This window comes from Canis lupus, chromosome 21 (genome assembly GCF_048164855.1).
Source record: "Canis lupus baileyi chromosome 21, mCanLup2.hap1, whole genome shotgun sequence".
Taxonomy (NCBI): domain Eukaryota; kingdom Metazoa; phylum Chordata; class Mammalia; order Carnivora; family Canidae; genus Canis; species Canis lupus.
In genome coordinates this window covers 39,381,763-39,403,110 of record NC_132858.1, presented here as the reverse complement: position 1 = coordinate 39,403,110, position 21,348 = coordinate 39,381,763, and the positions used below count along the sequence as shown (strand labels likewise).

Sequence of the window (21,348 nt, the reverse complement as noted above, 5' to 3'; positions counted from 1 at the left end):
AATTGTGTTATAATATACTAAAAACCAAAAATGATAATATGAATGTAAGGATTTACATATTTTTTTTGTTTGGTTCTTACCAGATTCCTAACATTACACTAGGTACTTCATATATTATAGAAGTAAAGCTTCTTTTTTCTATTGGAATTATTTAAATGCATCAATTTCCTCAGATGTAATAAATGGATAGCATTGAACAAAATTACATTATTAATGGGGACCAATTTACTCCCTATCACTACAATTAGTGTCATTGTTGACACTAATGAACCATAAATTCAGTATCTGTAAATTAATGAACAGATAATTTGTAATCTGTTAGTTGTGTTTTAAAATGCTATTTCATTAGTTTTTAATTTATTACAAAATTTCCCCAGGCCTTAGCAGCCTGGGATACAAGTAGAATGGTGTTGATAGTGATATTCCAAATTTCACTGCCTCTAGTTTCTATCATAATGCAGGAGATTGGTTTCCCCTTAAAATTCCAACCAGTTGTGGGACTCCTGGGTGGCTCAGTGGTTAAGCATTTGCCTTCAGCCCAGGGTGTGATCCTGGGGTCCCAGGATCAAGACTCACATCAGGCTCCCCAGAGGGAGACTGCTTCTCCCTCTGCCTATGTCTCTGTCTCTCTGTGTCTCTCATGAGTAAATAAGTAAAATCTTAAAAAAAAAAAAAATCCAACCAGTTGTGTCTGGAACTCCCAAAGCTGTCCTGTGTGAATTCAAGAATTCCTCTTAAAAGTATGTCCCTGGCTTAAAAGTGGAGTCTTAGCGCTGATACTCTTGCTGCCTTGAGAGCTCTGAAGTCCAACTGAGGTGGAGCTTCTTCAACCACAAATCCTAAAAATGCCAAATAGCACTCCTTTCTCTGGACTCGTCGCTCTATTCAAACCATACCTAGCGGTCACACTGTTTTTAAAGGGATTCTTTTATAAAGACCTCAAATAAGTCAAACTTGCACTTTAAGACTAATTGCACAATTGTTAACCTGCCAAAATGGTACCACCTTATAGAAAGAACTTAAAACTTCTCTGTTCCCAGTAGCTTTGGAATAAAATGCTTCTTGATAAAAATTTAATTGGAGAGATTGCATTATTTTTGGCTCGGGTCGTGATCCTGGGGCCCTGGGACCGAGTCCTACATCAGGCTCCCCTTGGGGAGCCTGCTTCTCTCTCTGCCTGTGTCTCTGCCTCTCTCTGTGTGTCTCTCGTGAATACATAAATAAAATCTTAAAAAAAATAAAAATAAAAAGGATTTAGAGAAAGGAACTCTTAAAAAAAAAGGAATATTAGTATAACAAACTCTTCCAGCATATAGATTGTGGATTAACAAGGGCTTCAAATTCTTTCAAGAACAGAATGGAAAGAACATTTTCATGCTGATTTGAAGAGTTGATTATTAGAAAACTTGAGTTCAAGAGTTACTGGCTGAATTACAATTCTTGTTTTCATTTATTTGATCATGTAAATGTTTATTTTTTAAATGAACTATGCCCTTTATTGTAGATATTTATATAGTACTTTCCAGGTAAAGTCTAATTGTAGGAAATTTAGGGACTAATGGCAGAGCAGAAAAACTGTATTGTAGATGCAATTTGTCTTTATTTCTGCTGCTTCTTTCCTTTTCCAGGTTTATCCACTCTGCTGTGATATTCCCAGTACTCTTACTTTATTTATCTAGATTCCCTTCCCTTATGAAAATCAGAATTTAGTAAAAAATGACTTCGATGATTTATATTCCCCCTCACTATGAGCATAATTTGCACATCATCACCATGAAACTGAGGATTTCCAAATGTCATTGAACATCATGCAGAGTATCACGGGACCTGCAGGCCTTTGTGGTGTGTCTAAAATAAATCCATGATTAACACATACGTTGTATCAACAAACTTAACAAAGCATTTACAACAATGAGCAAAGGAGAAAAACATTAGTCTCTGAATTCAGAATTCTGGGCAGTTGATGTAGATTTGAACCAAACAGAGGTGGCCACATGTTTATTTATATGGCAAATGGTGGTGATAACATAAGGAAAAAAATAACAGTATTAGCCTTTCACAGTAGCCGTGAACATATAACTAATGTGTTGATATAATATTATCTTCACTCATTAAAGAATGTACAGAAGGTACAGATGATTTCAGCAACCCTCAGTCAGCTGTTCCCACCTGTTAATGTATGTTATTGTGAATAGTTGCCAAGTGATAAATACATTTGCTTCTCTTTCAGCATAGCCCCAAATTTTAATTTATGTGGCTTTCCCATTCCTGTTTGGTGATGCCTTCCTGTACACTTTTTTTTTTTTTTTTTTGAAAAGAAAATTTGGGCAGCCTTAGTGGCCCAGCAGTTTAGCGCCACCTTCAGCCCCGGGGCGTGATCCTGGAGACCCGGGATTGAGTCCCACGTTGGGCTCCCTACATGGAGCCTGCTTCTTCCCCTGCCTGTGTCTCTGCCTCTCTCTGTGTGTCTTTCATGAATAAATAAATAAAATCTTAAAAAAAAAAGAAAAGACTATTTAACTTTATACTCTCCAGAAGGGAAAATCATTCAGTTTAATAACGATCAGCAGATCCACAAACTCTATACTACTATCAATGCAGCTGACAATAATAATACCATAGAACTTACTTAAAATGCTTTAAATACAATATAATGAAAAAATTTTAAGTTGCAATCTTAACTTCTGAAAAATAGATAACAGGTGTGCCTGGGTATCTCAGTTAGTTGGGTGTCTGCCTTCAGCTTGGGTCATGACCCCAGGTTGCTGGGAGGGAGCCCTACATCCAGCTCTCTCCCTGCATGGAGCCTGCTTCTCCCTCTGCCTGCTGCTCCCCCTGCTTGTGCTCTCTCTCTCTGTCAAATAAATAGATGAAATCTCAAAAAAAAAAGAAAAAAAATAGGTAAGAGACATATACAAAAAAATTACAAAATATATAAATGGTATGTGGTTCTTCCAGTCTGTTCCTGTCACCCTACTGCCCAGTGCAACCATTGCTCACATTTTCCTGTGTATCTTCTGGGGTTAGCCTTTGCATTCCATTTATTTCTAATGTTTGGTATTTCATTTATTTGTTTACTTTAGATGACTCCAGAACTGATGATAAAAGCATGTACTTTTTATACTGGACATTTAGTAAAGACTCACTTTTGGTAAGAAAATGATTTTTACATACTATTTATTTGTGTTTTTATTCTTAATATTCTCCACATGAAGAACTCATTTTTGGCCAGTTGTTCTGATTTTATCTATTTAATCATGTCTCCATCATTTTGCATTGTATATTTCTTGTATTTTTATTTGGCTTTTATTTAATTAAAATACGTTCTTTACTTCAAGGCATTGCTTTTTAAAAAAAAATAAAACTTCAAAATTGAAAGGATAAGTCTACAATATCTTCATCTGAAATCCTTGGAGATATGTTTTGAAATTTAGATTCCTTTTCTTAAAAATTTTTACAAAGGTAACTTCTGTACATTCTATATATTATATAACATCTTCAGTGGTGTTTGGGGCAGCATGTTGGAACCAAACATGTTCAAATATATTAGTATTTCTACTCTATATATTATGTATATGTATATAAAATGAAATGTATATGAAATAAAGTGGAAAAAAGACTATGAACAGCTATGTGTCAAATCCAGGGAGGATTTTGATGCAAACTTACTTTAGTTTTTAAATTTTTATTTATTTATTTTAAAGATTTATTTATTTTAGAGACAGAAAGTGGGAGTGGGGGGTGGAGGGTGAGGGCGGACAGAGAGAGAGAGAGAATCTCAAGTCAAATCTGTGTGAATGTGGAGCCTGATACAGGGCTGGATCCCAGGACTGCAAGATCGTAAGTTGAGCCGAAATCCAAATTCGGATGCTCAACCAACTGAGCCGCTGAGGTACCCCAATGCAAAATTACTTTAGGTCAGGTCTAGTTTTGCCTCTAAATAGGTTACAACAAAAACTTCTGAATTTCAGATCTTTTCTGGGTTTTAGAAATGTAGCAAAAGGAAGAGCAAGCTCAAAGGAAATGCAAGGACTAGCTGGAAATAAAACAATAACAATAATTGAACAATAATTGAACAACCCCTATACTGTGGTTTTAGGGGAGACAAAGGAGGTATTATTACTCCTCTCCCTCTCCATTTATTAGTAATGTACTGCCATAATATCAAAATACTATTTTTCTGTACTTTCTGCCTATAGCATTTGGAGAGACATAGCAATACCTCTTATAAATGAAGAGAACATTCTAGCTGAAAAAATGGAAAAAGCAATAGAATATGACAATTTCAGACTTCAAAAATATGTATTTCGTCTTTGGCACTCTTATGCAGCAGGTCAAAAAAAACTACTTACAGGTAAATCCTTACATACTAGCAGTTGGTCTTTGTATTCGGGTATTCAAAGAATCAACACATTTAACAATTAAGCAGTTTGTACTAGAGAAGTTGTTATGATGTCTAGAGAACTGTCATGAAATGTAAAACCACTAATTTAAAATATTTAATGAGATTTGTCTCAAAGGGTTTTTTTTTAAAAAAATATTTTATTATTTATTCATTCATGAGAGACACAGAGAGAGAGGCAGAGACACAGGCAGAGGGAGAAGCAGGCTCCATGCAGGGAGCCGGACATGGGACTTGATCCTGGGACTCCAGGATCAGGCCCTGGGCTGAAGGCGCTGCTAAACCGCTGAGCCACCCAGGCTGCCCTCAAAGGGTTTTATTGTAATAGAAAACAGGCATGTTTAAAATGAAATCCTATATGTATTTGTGTGATGTATGTACAAATATAAATATAAATAGGGATCTACTATCATCATTTTTACTCACAGAGAGCTGGTATATCACAGACAGGTACCGAAATGGACTATTTCTTGTAGAGAGTTTTCCATTCCTTACAGATGTTTCATTTAATGGATACATGAGGAAACAAAGAAAACAAATTTTCTTTTCCTTATACCCTTGATAACTGTAATGAATAGACAATGAATGTACATGATCTTTGGAATAGAAATAGGGAACTCCAGCCTTTTGCTCAGAATTTAGCCACTTCACCAAATACTGGTTTATGGCTGCTGCAAACCAGAGAATCATTTCCTCTTGATATCTCAGTTACAGTGAGCCATCTGAAGGTTTTTGTTTTGTTTTGTTTTATTTTTTAGAGAGGAAAAGAGAGAGAGCAAGCACACATGGGAGCATGGGGGGTGAGGGGGGGGGGAGAAGTGGCTTAGGAAGAGGGAGAGAGAGAATCTTAAGCAGACTCCATGCCCAGCACAGGGCAGAGGATGGGACTCAATCTCATGACCCTGAGATTACAACCTGAGCTGAAATGAAGAGTCGGAAACTTAACTGATTGAGCCACCCAGGTGCCCTCTGAAGGTTTTAACATAAGATTGATGGGCCTCTAATTCTGAGAAGAAACAATTGGCTGCAGCTTAGAAGCCACAGTCTTCTTAAGTGGTGTCCCTGGGGCCTGCCCTTAGTCATCCTCCTTTCTGGCCTGGCTCATATGTTTGAGCTTTGGGATCCTTGGTTAAAACACAAAATGGAGCAGTTTATTTAATCATAGGGCATTCAACTAAATCAGAATACCACCTGATAATTGTATTTCTATGAATAAGTTTGGATGTTCTGGTCTTATAAAAAACAGAGTTGATTAAAAAATGAAATTATATGTATCATATATGTCTTGATGTGTTATTACATCTATTATATATTAAAATTTTTTTAAAGGTTCTATTTATTTATTTGAAAGAGAATGAGATAGCGAAAGAGCACGAGCAGGGGGGAAGGGCAGAGGGAGAGGGAGAAGCACACCCCCTCAAGCAGGGAGCCCGACTCAGGGCTCGATCTCAACACCCCAAGATCATGATCTGAGCCAAAGGCAGATGCTTAACCACCTGAGCCACACAGATACCCCTACATCTTAATTTCTAAGGGCAAAGGTGATGTTTACAGGTTAATAAAGTTTCAGGAGTAAAAATCTACTGCTGTCAAAAGTAATTAATTTTAGATGAAAACTCAAACAAGAATTGTCAAATATAATATTGGTTTATATTATAAACATGATAGAATATTATACACTTTATTTTTTTGGAAACATCTTTAAATATATGCAATAATCTAATAAATCTTCTTTAGAAGCACTATTGCGAATACGAAAGATGTGCCACCATTACAAGCTAATAATTACCCTGACTAAATGGAGAGATAAAGCAAGATATGAGTATAAAAAGAGAGAAGATGAGCTGGTATGGTATCTTGGAAACTTAATATTTTTTAGAAACTGAATACTGATGTTGCTTCGGATAATAATGGTATGCATGGAAAGTACTAAAATCCTGAATATTATGTACTTTTAAAAAATATTTATTTGAGAGAGAGAGAGAGAGACAAGCAGCCTTACTGCTGAGTGGGGAGCTGGATGCAGGGTTTGATCCCAGGACTCTGGGATCATGACCTGAGCCAAAGTCAGACGCTTAACTGACTGAACCACCCAGGTGACCCAATATTATATACTTTTGATGGGGTCTTTACTCTTTTAATTTAATAATTTAAATTTTACTTCAGCTACCAAAAATATTTTCTAATAAATTTTGTTGTTTCATTTCAACTATGAACACTGAGGAAAAAATCATTTCAACATTTTGTTTAAAATTATTTTTAAAAACTAAGAATTAAAAAAAAAACAACTAAGAATTTTGTTTAAGCAAGTGTTTAGATGGATATAGATGTCTAAAATTGAAGAGAAAAAAATAAAATTGAAGAGAAACTGTGATATGATAAAGACTGAATAAATTTTTTCTTTTCTAGATAAGATTAAATTATTATTCTTAATATTCAATGAATTAATTATAATTTTAATATCAAATTATTTAAAAAATTACTAAATTGCTAAACTTAAAGGATCATTCTTAACTGAGACACCCCCTAGGAATTAAAGCAATTAAAACAGAGGACCCAAGCAAATTTCTCCAAACTTAAAAATATCTCTAGTTTGCTTAAGCTATTAGTACATTATTATTTAATGTTGTTTTAAATATTCACACTATTAGGATCAGACATAGAAAAATGGAATTTTTTTTAGTTGTATTACTTCAGAGGCAATGTTTTATTAATAGTATTGAGATACAAAGTTTGGGCATCTCCGGTGGCTCAGCGGTTTAGCGCCACCTGCAGCCCAGGGCGTGATCCTGGAGACCCGGGATCAAATCCCACGTCAGGTTCCCTGTATGGAGCCTGCTTCTCCCTCTGCCTGTATCTTCTCTCTCGCTCTGTATCTCTCATGAGTAAATAAAATAAAATATTAAAAAAAACAAGGTTGGGATAAATAAGAAAGAGAAAAATAAGAAATTAAACTCCCTGTTTTGGAGTTCCTCCATGGAGGGCAGGGTCAACGCCTCCCACCCCTCACTGGTTCAGATGTTGAGATTGATGATACTGTATACATACCAAGAGGGTTAAAGAAAAGAGAGATTGGAAATATTTATGTTTGGAACAGTGCTAGACTCTGCAGAGGACACTGAGATGCATAAAGCATAGTTTTCCCTCTCTGGAAGTTTTTCATCTATTGAATTGGTGTTCTTATGGGATGTCCTCTAGCATTTGCCTTTGGTGGAGTACGTTTCAAACGTTGCCAGTTTAACACTTGTACTTTATGTACCACTGTTTAAGTCTGCTTGTTCAGTGTTTTATCTTTTTTTCTTTTTTAAAAAGATTGATTTATTTATTTGAAAGAGAGAGAGTGCATGCATGTGGGGAGGGAGGTATGTGGAAATGGGCAGAAGGAGAGCAAGAGAGAATCTCAAGCAGACTCCCCACTGAACAGGGAGCCTGATGCAGGGCTTGATCTCACGACCCTGAGATGGTGGCCTGAGCCAAAATCAAGAGTCAGACGCTTGACTGAATGAACCACCCAGGCGCCCCTGTTCAGCATTTTTCAACACTGTGTACTAAGCTAGTGTTTTGACCCTGGCTCCCTCCATGCCTAATCAATGATTGTCTAATGGTGAAATAAGCGACTGTGCATGACTAGTCTGCCCCTTTTCCACCCCTCTTGGACTGAACATCCCTGAAGCAATATTGTTCTTTTAATCATCGCTATACACAGAACATAATGTTTTGCATGCAGTAGGTGTTACATATTAATATATATAAAACACTATATTATATATGATACCGTATTATTCTTAATATAGATGTATATTATTAATTGGGTGTTTAGAGAAAATATTTTCTTCTAGCTATGCACTTTCTTCACCTTACAGTCACTCACTTAAGTGGGTAAAGTGAGAATGGCAGGTATGTTCTGGGAAGAGAAGCACGGAACACTTCTGTGTGCTAGTTCTTCAATGTGTGCTCTTCCTTAGGCACATATATGGATATAAAATTATATGTATATATACATATATATACACACACACCAATCAAAATGTAACACTTACTTACCCTTATGGCTTTTTCTTGATTATGTGGTTTTAAGGAATGTACTGAAAGTTGAAATGGGGACTTCTTGTAACAATAAATCAGGAAAGTCCCCAAGTGCTTTCCTCTGACTCTTTCTCTCTCTCTTTTTCTTTTTTTTTTTTTTTTTTTTTTTTTGGTCTCTGGGCCAACCACCTTGCCCAAATATCAGTTCCATGCCCCAAATATCAGTTCTGTCATTACCAAAACCTTGACTCTGTGGGTTTCAGCTTCCTCATCTAAAAGAGGACGCTGGACCACATTTTTGAGGTTGCTGCCTATGCCAATGATATCTGACAACTAAAGGAAATGATCTCTAATGCTCTGGTGTCTAGAGAATATTAAACATGCTATGGACAAAGATAGTGGTGATGATAATAATAAATAATGTTTAATTGATGCTATTATGGTGTCAGGTACTGCGCTTTATGTATATCATCTCATTTTAACCTTTACAACAATTACATGGAATTTGTCAATTATTGTCATGGCAGATGTTAAAACATGAACTTCAACTGCGAAAATGGAGAAGCAAGGTAAAAGTAGCTGCTAAAGAAGAACCCATTCCTCCTGAACACAGTCTGTCTAAAGCCTCTCTTCTAGGCGGGATTCCTGAATGTGACATTTCACTGTTACCTGAAAGAGCAGTCTCACAGGTTTGTATGAATTCACGTATTGTAACTAGTCATTTTCACAATGTCTACTTAAAGAGTGGTTTTAGGGGCACCTGGGTGACTCAGCTGGTAAAGCGTCTGCATTCAGCTCAAGTCATGATCTCAGGGTTCGGAGATGGAGCCCTGCACCAGGCTCCCTGCTCAGTGGGGGAGCCTGCTTCTCCTCTTTCCTCTACCCCTACCCTAGCTTGTGCTCTCTCTCTCTCTCTTTCTCTCTCTCTCTCTCTCTCTCAAATAAATAAATAAAATCTAAAAAAAATTAGTGGTTTTATAAACCTTACATGAATGATGGAAATCCTATTTCAAAGAAATATGTTCTTTTTACAACTAGCTTTGGATTCAACTCATTTTTTAAGAGGTCATCCTTTTGGATGGTTATAAGATGAATCTAACAATCAAAAGTGGAGAAAGTAAAGCTGTAGAAAATAAGAAGGAAAGGAAAACATTCTTCCATCAAGCATACATTGTCATTTAAGGTGGAATAGATTTTAGATACTCTGGCACTTACTTTAAAAAAAAAATATTTTATTTATTTATTTGTTCATGAGAGACACACACACACACACACACACACACAGAGAGAGAGAGAGAGAGAGAGAGGCAAAAACACAGGCAGAGGGAGAAGCAGGCTCCATGAAGGGAGCCTGATGTGGGACTTGATTCTGGGACTCCAGGATCACGCCCTGGGCTGAAGGCAGATGCTAAACCACTGAGCCACCCAGGGATCCCTGCGGCACTTACTTTTTAATCTTTAATCCCTAATCTTGTAATCGTAATATTATGCCTTCACTCTAAGATGTAAATAGGCTTGTCTTTTTAAAAAAAAAAATTTATTTATTTTTTTCATGAGAGACACACAGTGAGAGAGAGGCAGAGACACAGCCAGAGGGAGAAGCAGGCTCCCTGTAGGGAGCCCAATGGGGGACTCTATCCCAGGACCCCGGGGTCACAACCTGAGCCAAAGGCAGGTGCTAAACCGCTGAGCCACCCAGGGATCCCAGTAAATGGGCTTGTCTTATTGCAACTTTCAGATAGTTAAAATTTTTATATTATCTTTTTTTCCTTAGATTGTGAATTCAAAAAAGAATCGGGTAGTTACAGTTTACAAGTCATTGAACTGATCAATGAAAATAAGCCATAATTCCAATTATTGGTTATATTCTCTCCTATTTTGGTAGATAAGTAACTTCCACTTTGTGAGATCACCTGGTAAGTGGTGGAAGAGCTATAAAATATGATTTTATTCTGATTGATGGCAGCTTCACATTATAAAATTCCATGTATTAAATACACCCCACTAAATGTACAGAATTAAGGTCAAATTATATTTGGGAACAAGATATCTGTGTGTCTGTATTTAATCTTGCATTTTATCTATATCATGGAGTTAGAATAAGGGTATTTTCACCCATAATTTCCTCTTTACAAATTGTCAATCATATCTTCTTTGCTTCCGTTGTCTGAGGAGACATCCAGAAAAGGGCTTCTATGTCTGAGGTCAAAGAACTTACTGCCTGTGTTTTCTTTTAGGAGTTTCAGACCTCAAATTTAGGTCTTTAATAATCCATTTTGTGTTTATTTCTGTGTACAGTGTAAGAGAGTGGTCCAGGTTTATTCTTTTGATGTTGCTGTCCAGTTTTCCCAACACCATTTGTTGAAGAGACTGTCTTTTTCCATTTGTGTGTGTGTGTGTGTACACACATATATATTATTTTGCATGCTATAGCTATATAGTATATCTTGAAATCTAGGATCGTGATACTTCCAGTTTTGCTTTGGCTATTTGGTGTCTTTCATGGTTCCATACGACTTTTAGGATTATTTGTTCTAGTGCTCTGAAAAATGTTGTTGGTATTCTGACAGTGATTGCTTTAAATATGTAGATTGTTTTAGGTAGTATGGACATTTTAAGAATATTTGTTCTTCTAATCCATGAGTATGGAATATATTTCTATTTGTTTGTATCATTGCCATTTTCTTTCATCAGGGTTTTATGGTTTTTGGAGTATAAGTCTTCCACCTCCTTGGTTTGTTCCTAGGCATTTTGCTCTTTCTGATGCAATTATAAATATGATTATTTTTATAATTTTTTTCTGTTATTTCATCGTGTATAGAAATGCAACAGATTTCCATATATTAATCTTGTATCTTGTGACTTCACTGAATTCATTTACTTGATCTGGTAATTTTTAGGTAGACTCTTTTGGGTCTTCTGTATATAGTACCATTGTCATCTGGAGGAAAGGAAATAATAAAGATTAGAGCAGGAATAAATGAAATTTAGACTAAAAAACCTTAACAACAATAGAAAAGATCATGAAACCAGGAGCTGGTTCTTTGAATAGATAAACAAAATTGATGAATCTTTCACCAGACTAGACAAGAAAAAAAAGAGAGAGGACTCAAATAAACAAAATCAGAAATGAAGGAGATGTAATGACTAACATCACAGAAAAACAAAGGATTATAAGAGAATATTGTGAAAAATTATATGTCAACAAATTGGACAACCTAGAAGAAGTGGATAAATTCCTAGACACATAGAACCTTCCAAAACTGAATCAGAAATAATAAAAAAGAAAATTTGAACAGATTGATTATGAGCAATGAAATGGAATCAGTAATTAAAAACTCCCAATAAACAAAGTCCGGGACCAGATGGCTTCAGAGATGAAGTCTACCTAACATTTTAAAAAGTGTTAATTCCTGTTCTCAAACTATCCCAGAAAATAGAAGGGGAAGGAAAGCTTCCAAATTCATCCTACGAGGCCAGCTTTACCCTGTTACCAAAACCAGACAAGGACACTACAAAAGAAGAAAATTATAGGCCAATATCTCTGATGAACATAGATGCAAAAATCCTCAACAAAATATTAGCAAACTGAATCCAACAATACATTAAAAAACATTCTCCATGATCAAGTGAAATTTTTCCAGGGTTACATAGGTGGCTCAATATTTGCAAATCAATCAACATAATATATCACATCAACAAAAGAAAGGATAAAAACCACATGATCATCCTAATGGATGCAGAAAAAGCATTTGACAAAGTACACCTCTACTCATGATAAACACCTTCAACAAAGTAGAGTTAGAGGGAACATACCTGAGCATAATATAGGCCATATATGAAAAAAACCACAACTAACATCATACTCAATGATGAAAAACTATTGTTTCACTCTGTAGTCCTTAGCATCTTCTTGCTTATTGCCTCATGGTTGCAATATGGCTACTCCACCTCCAGCCATATCTTCACTTATCAGGCCTGAAGAAGGGTGAAAAACCCAGTGGTAGGAAGCAAAAAGATTGGCCGATTCCTGTTTTGTAGAAAAGCCAGTTTCCCCTAGACCCCACAGTCAAGTCTTTCACTGATATTGTTAGGCTAGAAATTTGTCATGTCTAACTGCAAATTGCTAGGCAGGAGGGGACTTTGAGTGGGGATTGAGTAAGTTACCACAGATAAGAAGCAAGCAAGTATTTAAGAAGTCAGTATATAATTGCTGCAAAGGAATTCTGGTTTAATGCTCTTCCCTCTCCCAATTCAGAGAAGCCAAAATGTCAATTAATAAAGGATCAGTGTCCAGAGTCAGGAAACCATCTCATTAAGTGGTCCAGGGCCTAATACAGACTTGTACATGGAAATTTCAACACTTATGATGAGCTATGAACTGGCATGTTTTCTCATAAGAAGTGTTTTGGTTGATAATACAGAAGAAGTGGTTTCATGTACTCCCTCATTGATTACCAGTAATATTACTTTAGGCAATTTCAGCCCTCTTGGCACTTGATCTGCAAAACTTCCCTGCTCTCTTCTCTCCAACTGAACTGTAAATTTATGGAGAAGAGTTTATGTTGGATTACTTGAAGTTTCAAAACAATGAAAGTCATTGCCACTTTTTGCATTTTACATATTATTTTCTGATATCACATCATGGGGAATGATCAGGATTCCTCTCCTTCCTTCTACCCTGATTCCTGCTCCCATTTTCATGTGGGACTACATAGAGTCTTTTTGGGATCATATTGATAGAGTCTACCAGAGTACTCAAACCATAGCATGATCTTGAGAAAGGAACGTAGAGATTTCTGTGCTGATATTTTACCTTTTTTAGGAGCTAAGGATCTAAGAAATCAAATGACATTCCCAAAGTCAGACAACTACAAAACTCAGACCAGGACCTGATTTTGCTAATTCTTGACTAAAATTATAAACCCTATACCATTCTGTTTATTTTTCTTGGAGAATTCTAGAAAAATGGAATGTGTACATGAATATTTTACTTCTGAGACAAAAAAGGAATGGAACCATTTATATCTGTTTAGTTGTATTACCCTTAAAAGTAGATGAATAATATTTTTCTTTTCAAAATGACTAAATCTTGTTACGACACTAAAGTACAGCATTATTTTTGGATATTCTCATTTTTTTCCCCAATCAAATAAATTGTCAAGAATGTCCATTAAAAATGCTAAGGAGGGCAGCCGGGGTGGCTCAGCGGTTTAGCGCCGCCTTCAGCCCAGGGCCTGACCCTGGAGACCCGGGACCGAGTCCCACATCAGGCTCCCTGCATGGAGCCTGCTTCTCCCTCTGCCTGTGTCTCTGCCTCTCTCTCTCTGAGTGTCTCATGAATAAATAAATAAAATCTTTAAAAATAATGCAAAGGAAATAAAATAATGAAGATTTTATTTATTTACTAGTGAAAAACTGGAAATTAATGATTCTAAGACTCACATCCTAAACAGCTGGATTTGTTAAGCTTGTTAAATGCTATAGATTCTCAAGGACTTAAGGAAAAAAAGATGTTATAAGCATGAAAATGTAATGTGAGTTGGATCTAACTTTAAAATTTTTGAAAGTGTTGGTCTTTTTTTTAGAGATTTTTATTTATTTATGAGAGATACAGAGAGAGGCAAAGACACAGGAAGAGGGAGAAGCAGGCTCCCCATGGGGAGCCCCATGCGGGACTCGATTCTGTGACCCTGGGATCAGGCCCTGAGCGGAAGGCAGACGCTCAACCGCTGAGCCACCCAGGCGTCCCAAAAGTATTGGTCTTTAAAAGAAATTGAGATTGTACAATTTAGGTTGTCTGATTTTTTGATGGAATAATTGAAAACAGCAATCTGGAATGTGATACAATTTGAACTTGGAAAACACACCGACACTGCAGGCTTGCTTTTTAGGTTCAGTTACATCAATCCATGAAAATAGGTCAGGTTCTGTTTTATAACCATTTTCCTTAGTATCATTTACCCATTGGGAAAGGCTGCTTAGTTAGCAGATGGTAGGACTCATACACTATCTCTCAAATTCAGAGCTAGCTGGAGGGTTGGCTAAGACCATTTTCCATGAAAATGTAAGTTTGGTTGTTTTGTTTCTTTTGGTATCTGTGTAGTTTGGCAAGCAATACAGAGAAAGCCTCATGTTGACAAATTTGGAAAGTCTAAATAATCTTGTTAGGTAATGAATGTGGTTGTTTTAAAATAAAAAAATTGTTTGATCAGCTTAATAATATAAGGAGTGTCTTAGGGCTGCCCTTCATTTTATTTTATTTTATTTTATTTTATTTTATTTTATTTTATTTTATTTTATTTTATTTTTTGCTGCCCTTCATTTTAAATAACTATAATATTTTGTTTGTTTGTAAAAGATAGTAGCATGTGAACTTACAGGGAGTTATAAAATCACCTTCAGTGTTGATGACTCATCTTCTCACTCAGAAAGAAACCCCTTAAAACCCCTGGATAGCTATTAAAACTTGTGCCATGTTGCAGGAGAAGAACCAGATGGTTCAGGCCTGTTGGATTAAGCTACTTAGAATTGTAAAACAAAAGAGAATTCTCAATGACTTTTTAAATCCATGTTTTGATAACCTCAGGGGTCAGAGCGATCTCAATTCACTGAAGCAGAGAGTGGTTCCAGGTTTCATAGGCATATATTATGGGAACTTCAGATAAAGGAAGATTCCAAAACCTTGCTCTATCAAGGAACTATGTGTGTGTTGGCTCGATCTGTGGTGTGGTGAAAAAGCAGCTGGAGCAAAACATCTAAAAATTGTTTTAGGATCAGCTTATTTTTGGTGCAAGACTGTTCCGCCCATGGACCTTGATTTTATTATCACTTCTGTTCTAATTGGTAATACTAAGTTAAGTACTTTACAAATTATTTTCCTATAAAGTTTTAATGACAAATTGTAGAAGATACTACATTAATTTTAGCAGGAACCACTTTGGCATCTCGTTCCTAAGATGAAAAAACTACACCATAGAAAGAGGCAACTACTTGGAAATTGAGAGTGTGTGCTCTGGAGTGTGGGTGGCCAATACTATCTTTAGCTGTGTGACTTTGGGCATGTTGCTTAATCTCTTTTAAGTTGTCTCACTTGTATGGGTAGATAATAATAAAAAAAATCTCCTGTATATGCTATTATGAGGATTAAATGATTTAATAAATATGAAACACTTAGACTAATGACCAGCACATTGTAATTTCTCAGTGGAAGTTGGATTTAGATATCTGAGTGATGGAGAAACCATTGAATACAAAGTCATGGAAAACCAGGTTCTAAAGTCAGTCCTGCTGGCTCTGTCACTTTGCAGATCCCAGAGGGCATCTAACTTCTCTCAGCCTCAGTTTAAAGACTTTGGAAATCTCTAGCAGAGTATGTATGTACTTGCAGTTTCTTCTGTTAAAAAGAGAGGGTAAGCTGGATGGCCTCTCAGACCAACTTCTAGCATTACACATCTATGACTCTTGGTTGGAAACAAGCATCCCAACAGAGGAAAATATCAGGAATGAATGCACAAAACCCTAGAGAGGGCTTTGTCTCTGTTTATGCCCCTGTCCTGAATGCTTCTCCACCCCACTATTAGCTTGATTAGCTCTTCTGCTTTCTTTACTGTCTCAGCTTAATTGTCACTTGTCAGAGAGACGTCTCCTGACAACTCAATCTAAAATCAGTCCCCGCTCTAAGGCCTTTTTCTTTTCCTCCATAACATTTGTCATTGTAAATAGCTATTAATTTTCAATAACATGCTTGTTTTTTAATCTGTCTCTTCCACTGAAGTAAAAGCTTTTTTTAGGTTCTGATATTACACCTGTTTTGATTACTTCTTTACCCTCAGTTCGTAAGATTGTCACAGTCACTCAATAGATTTTATTTCATTTATTGAACAATGATATTGGATTCCTGCAATGTACAAGGCTCTGTTTTAGGTATTGGGGAAATAGTAGTGCTCTCATGGGGCTTATATTTTTATGTGAAGAAAGAGTGAACAAATAAACAAATGTGCAAGAATGTGTCATACAGAGTTAAATGCTATGAAGAAAAGGAGTCGGGATAAAGGATGAACAGTTTTACTAAAAGGAACACCAAAAGCCAAGGTAGCAAAAGCTAAAATAGACAAGTAGGAGTTTATCAAACTAAAAAGCTTCTGCACAATAAAGGAAACCATCAGTAAATGAGAAGACAACCCACTGAATGGGAGAAAATACTTGCAAATCATATCTGGTAAGAGGTTAATCCAAAATACAAAATATCCAAGGGCTAAGACCTTTGAGCAACATTTAGGGGCTCTAACCCCATTGTACTAAAAAAATTCATGTATAATTTTTGACTCCTCTAAAACTTAACCACTAATAGCCAATTGTTGACCAAAAGCCTTACCAGGGCAGCCCTGGTGGCTCAGCAGTTTAGCGCTGCCTTCAGCCCAGGGCGTGATCCTGGGGTCCCAGGATCGAGTCCCACGTCGGGCTTCTTGCATGGAGCCTGCTTCTCCCTCTCTCTGCCTGTGTCTCTGCCTCTCTCTCTCTGTCTTTCATGAATAAATAAATAGAATCTTTAAAAAACAAAACAAAAAAACCCCACAACAGCCTTACCAGTAACATACACAGTTGATTAACACATATTTGTATATTACATGTATTATGTACTATATTATATAATAAAGTAAGCTAAAAAAGAAAATATTATTAATAAAATCATAAGGAAGAAAAAATATGTTTATAGCACTTCACTGTACTGAAAAAAAATCAACACCTAAGCAGACCTGTATAGTTCAAACTTGTGTTGTTGAAGGGTCAACTGTATATTGAAGAACCCATAGAACTCAGTAGCACAAATCAAACAATCTGGTTAAAAAGTGAGCAGAGGATTTGAATAGACATTTTTCCAAAAAAGACATACAGAAGGCCAATACATGTGAGAAGATGCTCAATATCACTAGTCATCAGGGAAATGCAAATCAAGACCACAATGAGATATCACCTCACTCCTGATAGAATGGCTAACATCAGAAAGACAAGAAATAATAAGTGTTGGAGAGGATATGAAGAAAAGGGAACCCTTGTGCACTCTTGGTGGGAAAGCAAAATTGTACAAACTCTATAGAAAACAGTATGGAGGGTTCTCAAAACATTAAAAATAGAAATATCACCTGATACAGGAATTTCACTTCTGAATATTTATCCAAAATACATAAAGTCACTAATTTGAAAAGAAAAAAATGCATCTCCATGTTTATTGCAGCAGTATTCACTATAGCCAAGACATGAAACAACCCAAATGCCCATCAACAGATGGCATTTGAACAGAAAAAGGAAATGATGTAATATATATACACAATAGAATATTATTCAGCCATTTATTTATTTTTTTTAATTTTTATTTATTTATGATAATCACATCACAGAGAGAGAGAGAGAGAGAGAGAGGCAGAGACATAGGCAGAGGGAGAAGCAGGCTCCATGCACCGGGAGCCCGACGTGGGATTCGATCCTGGGTCTCCAGGATCGTGCCCTGGGCCAAAGGCAAGCGCTAAACCGCTGCGCCACCCAGGGATCCCATATTCAGCCATTTAAAGGAAGGAAATCGTGCCATTTGCAAAAACATGGATGGACTTTGAGGACATTATGCTATATGAAATAATCAGAGAAAGACAGACAAATAGTATATATAATCTCACTTATATGCTTAATCTAAAACAAACAAAATAAACAGAAAATGAAAAAACTGAACTCATAGGTACAGAAGACAGATTGGTGGTTGCCAGAGGAGTAGGGTGGGATGTGGACAAAATGGGTAAAAGTAGTCAAAAGGTACAAACTTCCAGTTATAAAATGAATGTCATGAGAATATAATGTACAGTATCGTGACTATAGTTAATAATACTGTACTGTCTATTTGAAAGTTGCTACGAGAGTAGATCTGAAAAGTTCTCACCACAGGAAAAAAATTGTAACTATGTCTGATGATGGATGATTACTAGATTTATTGTGGTGATCATTTTGCAATATATACAAAAATCGAATCATTGTGTTGTACACCTGAACCTAATACAATCCTATATGGCAATTATATCTCACTTAAAAATAAAAATGACTGGAGTGTGCTATGCTATCAGGGAGAGGCTTCTCTCTATGGGATGTTTGTTGAAAGAACTGAAAGAAAAATAACACCAAGAAAATGGGAGAAAAATTTCAGGGGTGGTTGAGTAAGGTCAGCTTGGTTGGAATGAAGGACTTATGTTGGGAGCGGCAAGATATAAAATTGGAATGATGGGATGGAGCTATATTGTTGAGGCCTTGAGGATCTACTCCAATGTTGGGCTTAAAACAAGTAAGCAGTGACATGATGGCAGATTTAGAAAGCAGCTCTCTTTCCTCTTCCTGTCTTCACCCTCCCCCCATACTTGGGTCATGGAGGTGGGGTGAAGTCTGAAAGTGGAAGGGGCGTTCTCTAACAATGAGCAGTAGGACAGCATTAGTGGGCATGATATGTGGGCTCTAAAAGATAAAACAAATGAACAAACAAAACAGAAACGGACACACAGATACAGAGAAGAATCTGGTGGTTGCCAGAGGGGAGAGGAAGGTGAAGGTATGGGTGAAATAGGGGAGAGTGATTAAAAGGTACAGACTTCCCATTATAAAATAAATAAGACACAGGGAGACAATGTACAGCACAGGCAATAGAGTTAATAATATGTAACAGCATTGTATGGTGACAAACTGCAGCTAGATTTATTGTAGTGATCACTTTGTCATGTATATAAATGTTGAATCACTATGTTGTACACCTGAAACTAATGTGAAAACATTGCATGTCAACTACACATCAATTAAAAAAAATTTGAAAGAAAACCCAAACTCATTGCCAGCATGCATGCATGCTTACATACACACACACACACACACACACACACACACACACACAGAAAAGGAAAGGACCCATGAGGGAAGCAAAGTGTTAACAGAATTCTGGGGTCAGTGCTATGTGGTGTGAAAGAGGGAGTGAGGAGCCTGATAGGGGATCTGGAGCCTGAGTGACTAGAGGGGTGGGAAGCTCACAAGTATTAACAGGAGCAGAGCCAGGTTTTTACTGATCTTAAATGCATGACTCACATCACTCAACACTTATTCCTGACTCATGCTTCTTGTCTTGCCAAGTGTTTTTCTTTCCATACCATACAATATTCCAGTGAAATGGCTGGTGGAGTCTAATTCATTTTAGCAGTTTGCCATCTGTTTTTGATGGCTTGAGATCTGCACTGAAGCAGTTTACTAATTAACTCAAGAGTTTGTGTTTCATGTTCAGAAGACAACTCTCCTTGTATCACACCACAAGGTAAAATTAAGTAGAGAGCTGCTACTCCTGCTCCTTTACTGTGCCTTCCCTGGTCTCATCATCTTCAATTGCTTTCTCTTCATTGATCTATTCCCTGATGTCTCTAAATATATCTCACTCAGTCCTTTGAAACATTTCTCAATCCTCCTTCCTTCTCTACTGAGTTAACATTCTATTTCTCTCCTTAGATGTGTTGTGAAACTTCTTGACTCTACCTCCCACCCATCACTGAGACCCTCAGAGATGGCTTTTAACCAGTCTCCATCTGGGTGTTCCAAAGGCACAAGCCAATTCATCATTTCCAGAATAGAACTCATCATTTCCTTCCTCCAACCCTCTCTTTTTCCTGTATTCTGTTTCTAAATGAGTGGCATCATTGACTCAATTGACCGAGGTAAATTTGGGAATTATCTTTGACTTCTTTTCTTTGTCCCCTACTGCATATTCTCTCCTTTGTAATGTGTAATCTCTCTGTCTCCTCTCCATTCTCTTTAGTACTTTGTGCCTATCAGTAACATGATTGGCAAAGCTCCTTAATGGGGTCTTCCAGCATCTGCTCTTTTTTTTTTTTAAGATTTATTTATTTATTTATGATAGACATAGAGAGAGAGAGAGAGAGAGAGAGGCAGAGACACAGGAGGAGGGAGAAGCAGGCGCCATGCCGGGAGCCCGACGCGGGACTCGATCCCGGGACTCCAGGATCGCGCCCTGGGCCAAAGGCAGGCGTTAAACCGCTGAGCCATCCAGGGATCCCCCCCAGCATCTGCTCTTAACCTTGACTTCCCAACTCATTTTCTTTGCCCACCAAATGAAATCTGCCACAAAAATTTTTATGTATGTATGTATGTATCCAACTATCTATCTATCTATCTATCTATCTATCTATCTACTTAGCAATGGGAGGGGCTGAGTGTGAGGGAGCGAGAGAATCTCAAGTAGCCTCTGAGCTGAGTGCCCAGCTGGATGCAGAGCTTGATCTCATGACATTTGAGGTCATGATCTAAGCCAAAATCAAGAGTTGGATGTCCTGGGAGTCACCTAGATGCCCCTCTAAAGTCACATGTATTCCTGTTACTTTCCTGCTTAAAATCACTTACTGACTCACCACTGGCTTTAACTCACCCCCCAAGGCCCTTCATGTTCTAGCCCTTCCCTGCCTCTCAGCTTCAGTCTCCACCATTTCCCCATGGGAATCATTGGTTCCAGTCATGCTAAGGAACTCTCATTACCCAAGTGAGGGTAATTTTTTTTTAAAGTACAAAACTATAACAATTTTATTTTTAAAGATTTTATTTGAGAGAGAGAGAGAGAGAGAGAGAGCAAGAGAGAACACAAGCAGGGGGAGCAGCAGGCAGAGGGAGAAGGAGAAGCAGACTTCCCACTGAGCAGGGAGCGTGACTTGGGCCTCGATTCCAGGACCCTGGGATCATGACCTGAACCAAAGGCAGACCCTTAATGGGACTGAGCCATCTAGGCGCCCCAAAACTCCTTCTAGCCATTGAGCCCTTTCTGTACAGAGCCCCTTCTCGTCTTCTTTGACTGGCTTGCTTCTGCTTGGGCACAGCTCAGAGCTCAACTTTGCTCT

The 21,348-nt window shown here is 37.2% G+C and overlaps 1 protein-coding gene across 10 annotated transcripts in view; it reads left to right on the top strand.

Moving 5' to 3' along the window:
- FBXL13 (F-box and leucine rich repeat protein 13) overlaps positions 1-21,348 on the top strand; it is a 204,665-nt gene that overhangs the window by 21,556 nt on the left and 161,761 nt on the right. For 9 of the 10 annotated variants that reach the window (XM_072791447.1, XM_072791450.1, XM_072791446.1 and 6 more), the window contains 4 exons: positions 3,084-3,151; positions 4,200-4,354; positions 6,140-6,249; positions 8,956-9,117. In XM_072791447.1, coding sequence (XP_072647548.1) covers positions 3,084-3,151; positions 4,200-4,354; positions 6,140-6,249; positions 8,956-9,117 — 495 coding nt within the window. The remainder of the gene's footprint in view (positions 1-3,083; positions 3,152-4,199; positions 4,355-6,139; positions 6,250-8,955; positions 9,118-21,348) is intronic. The other variant, XM_072791453.1, reaches the window with a different exon arrangement.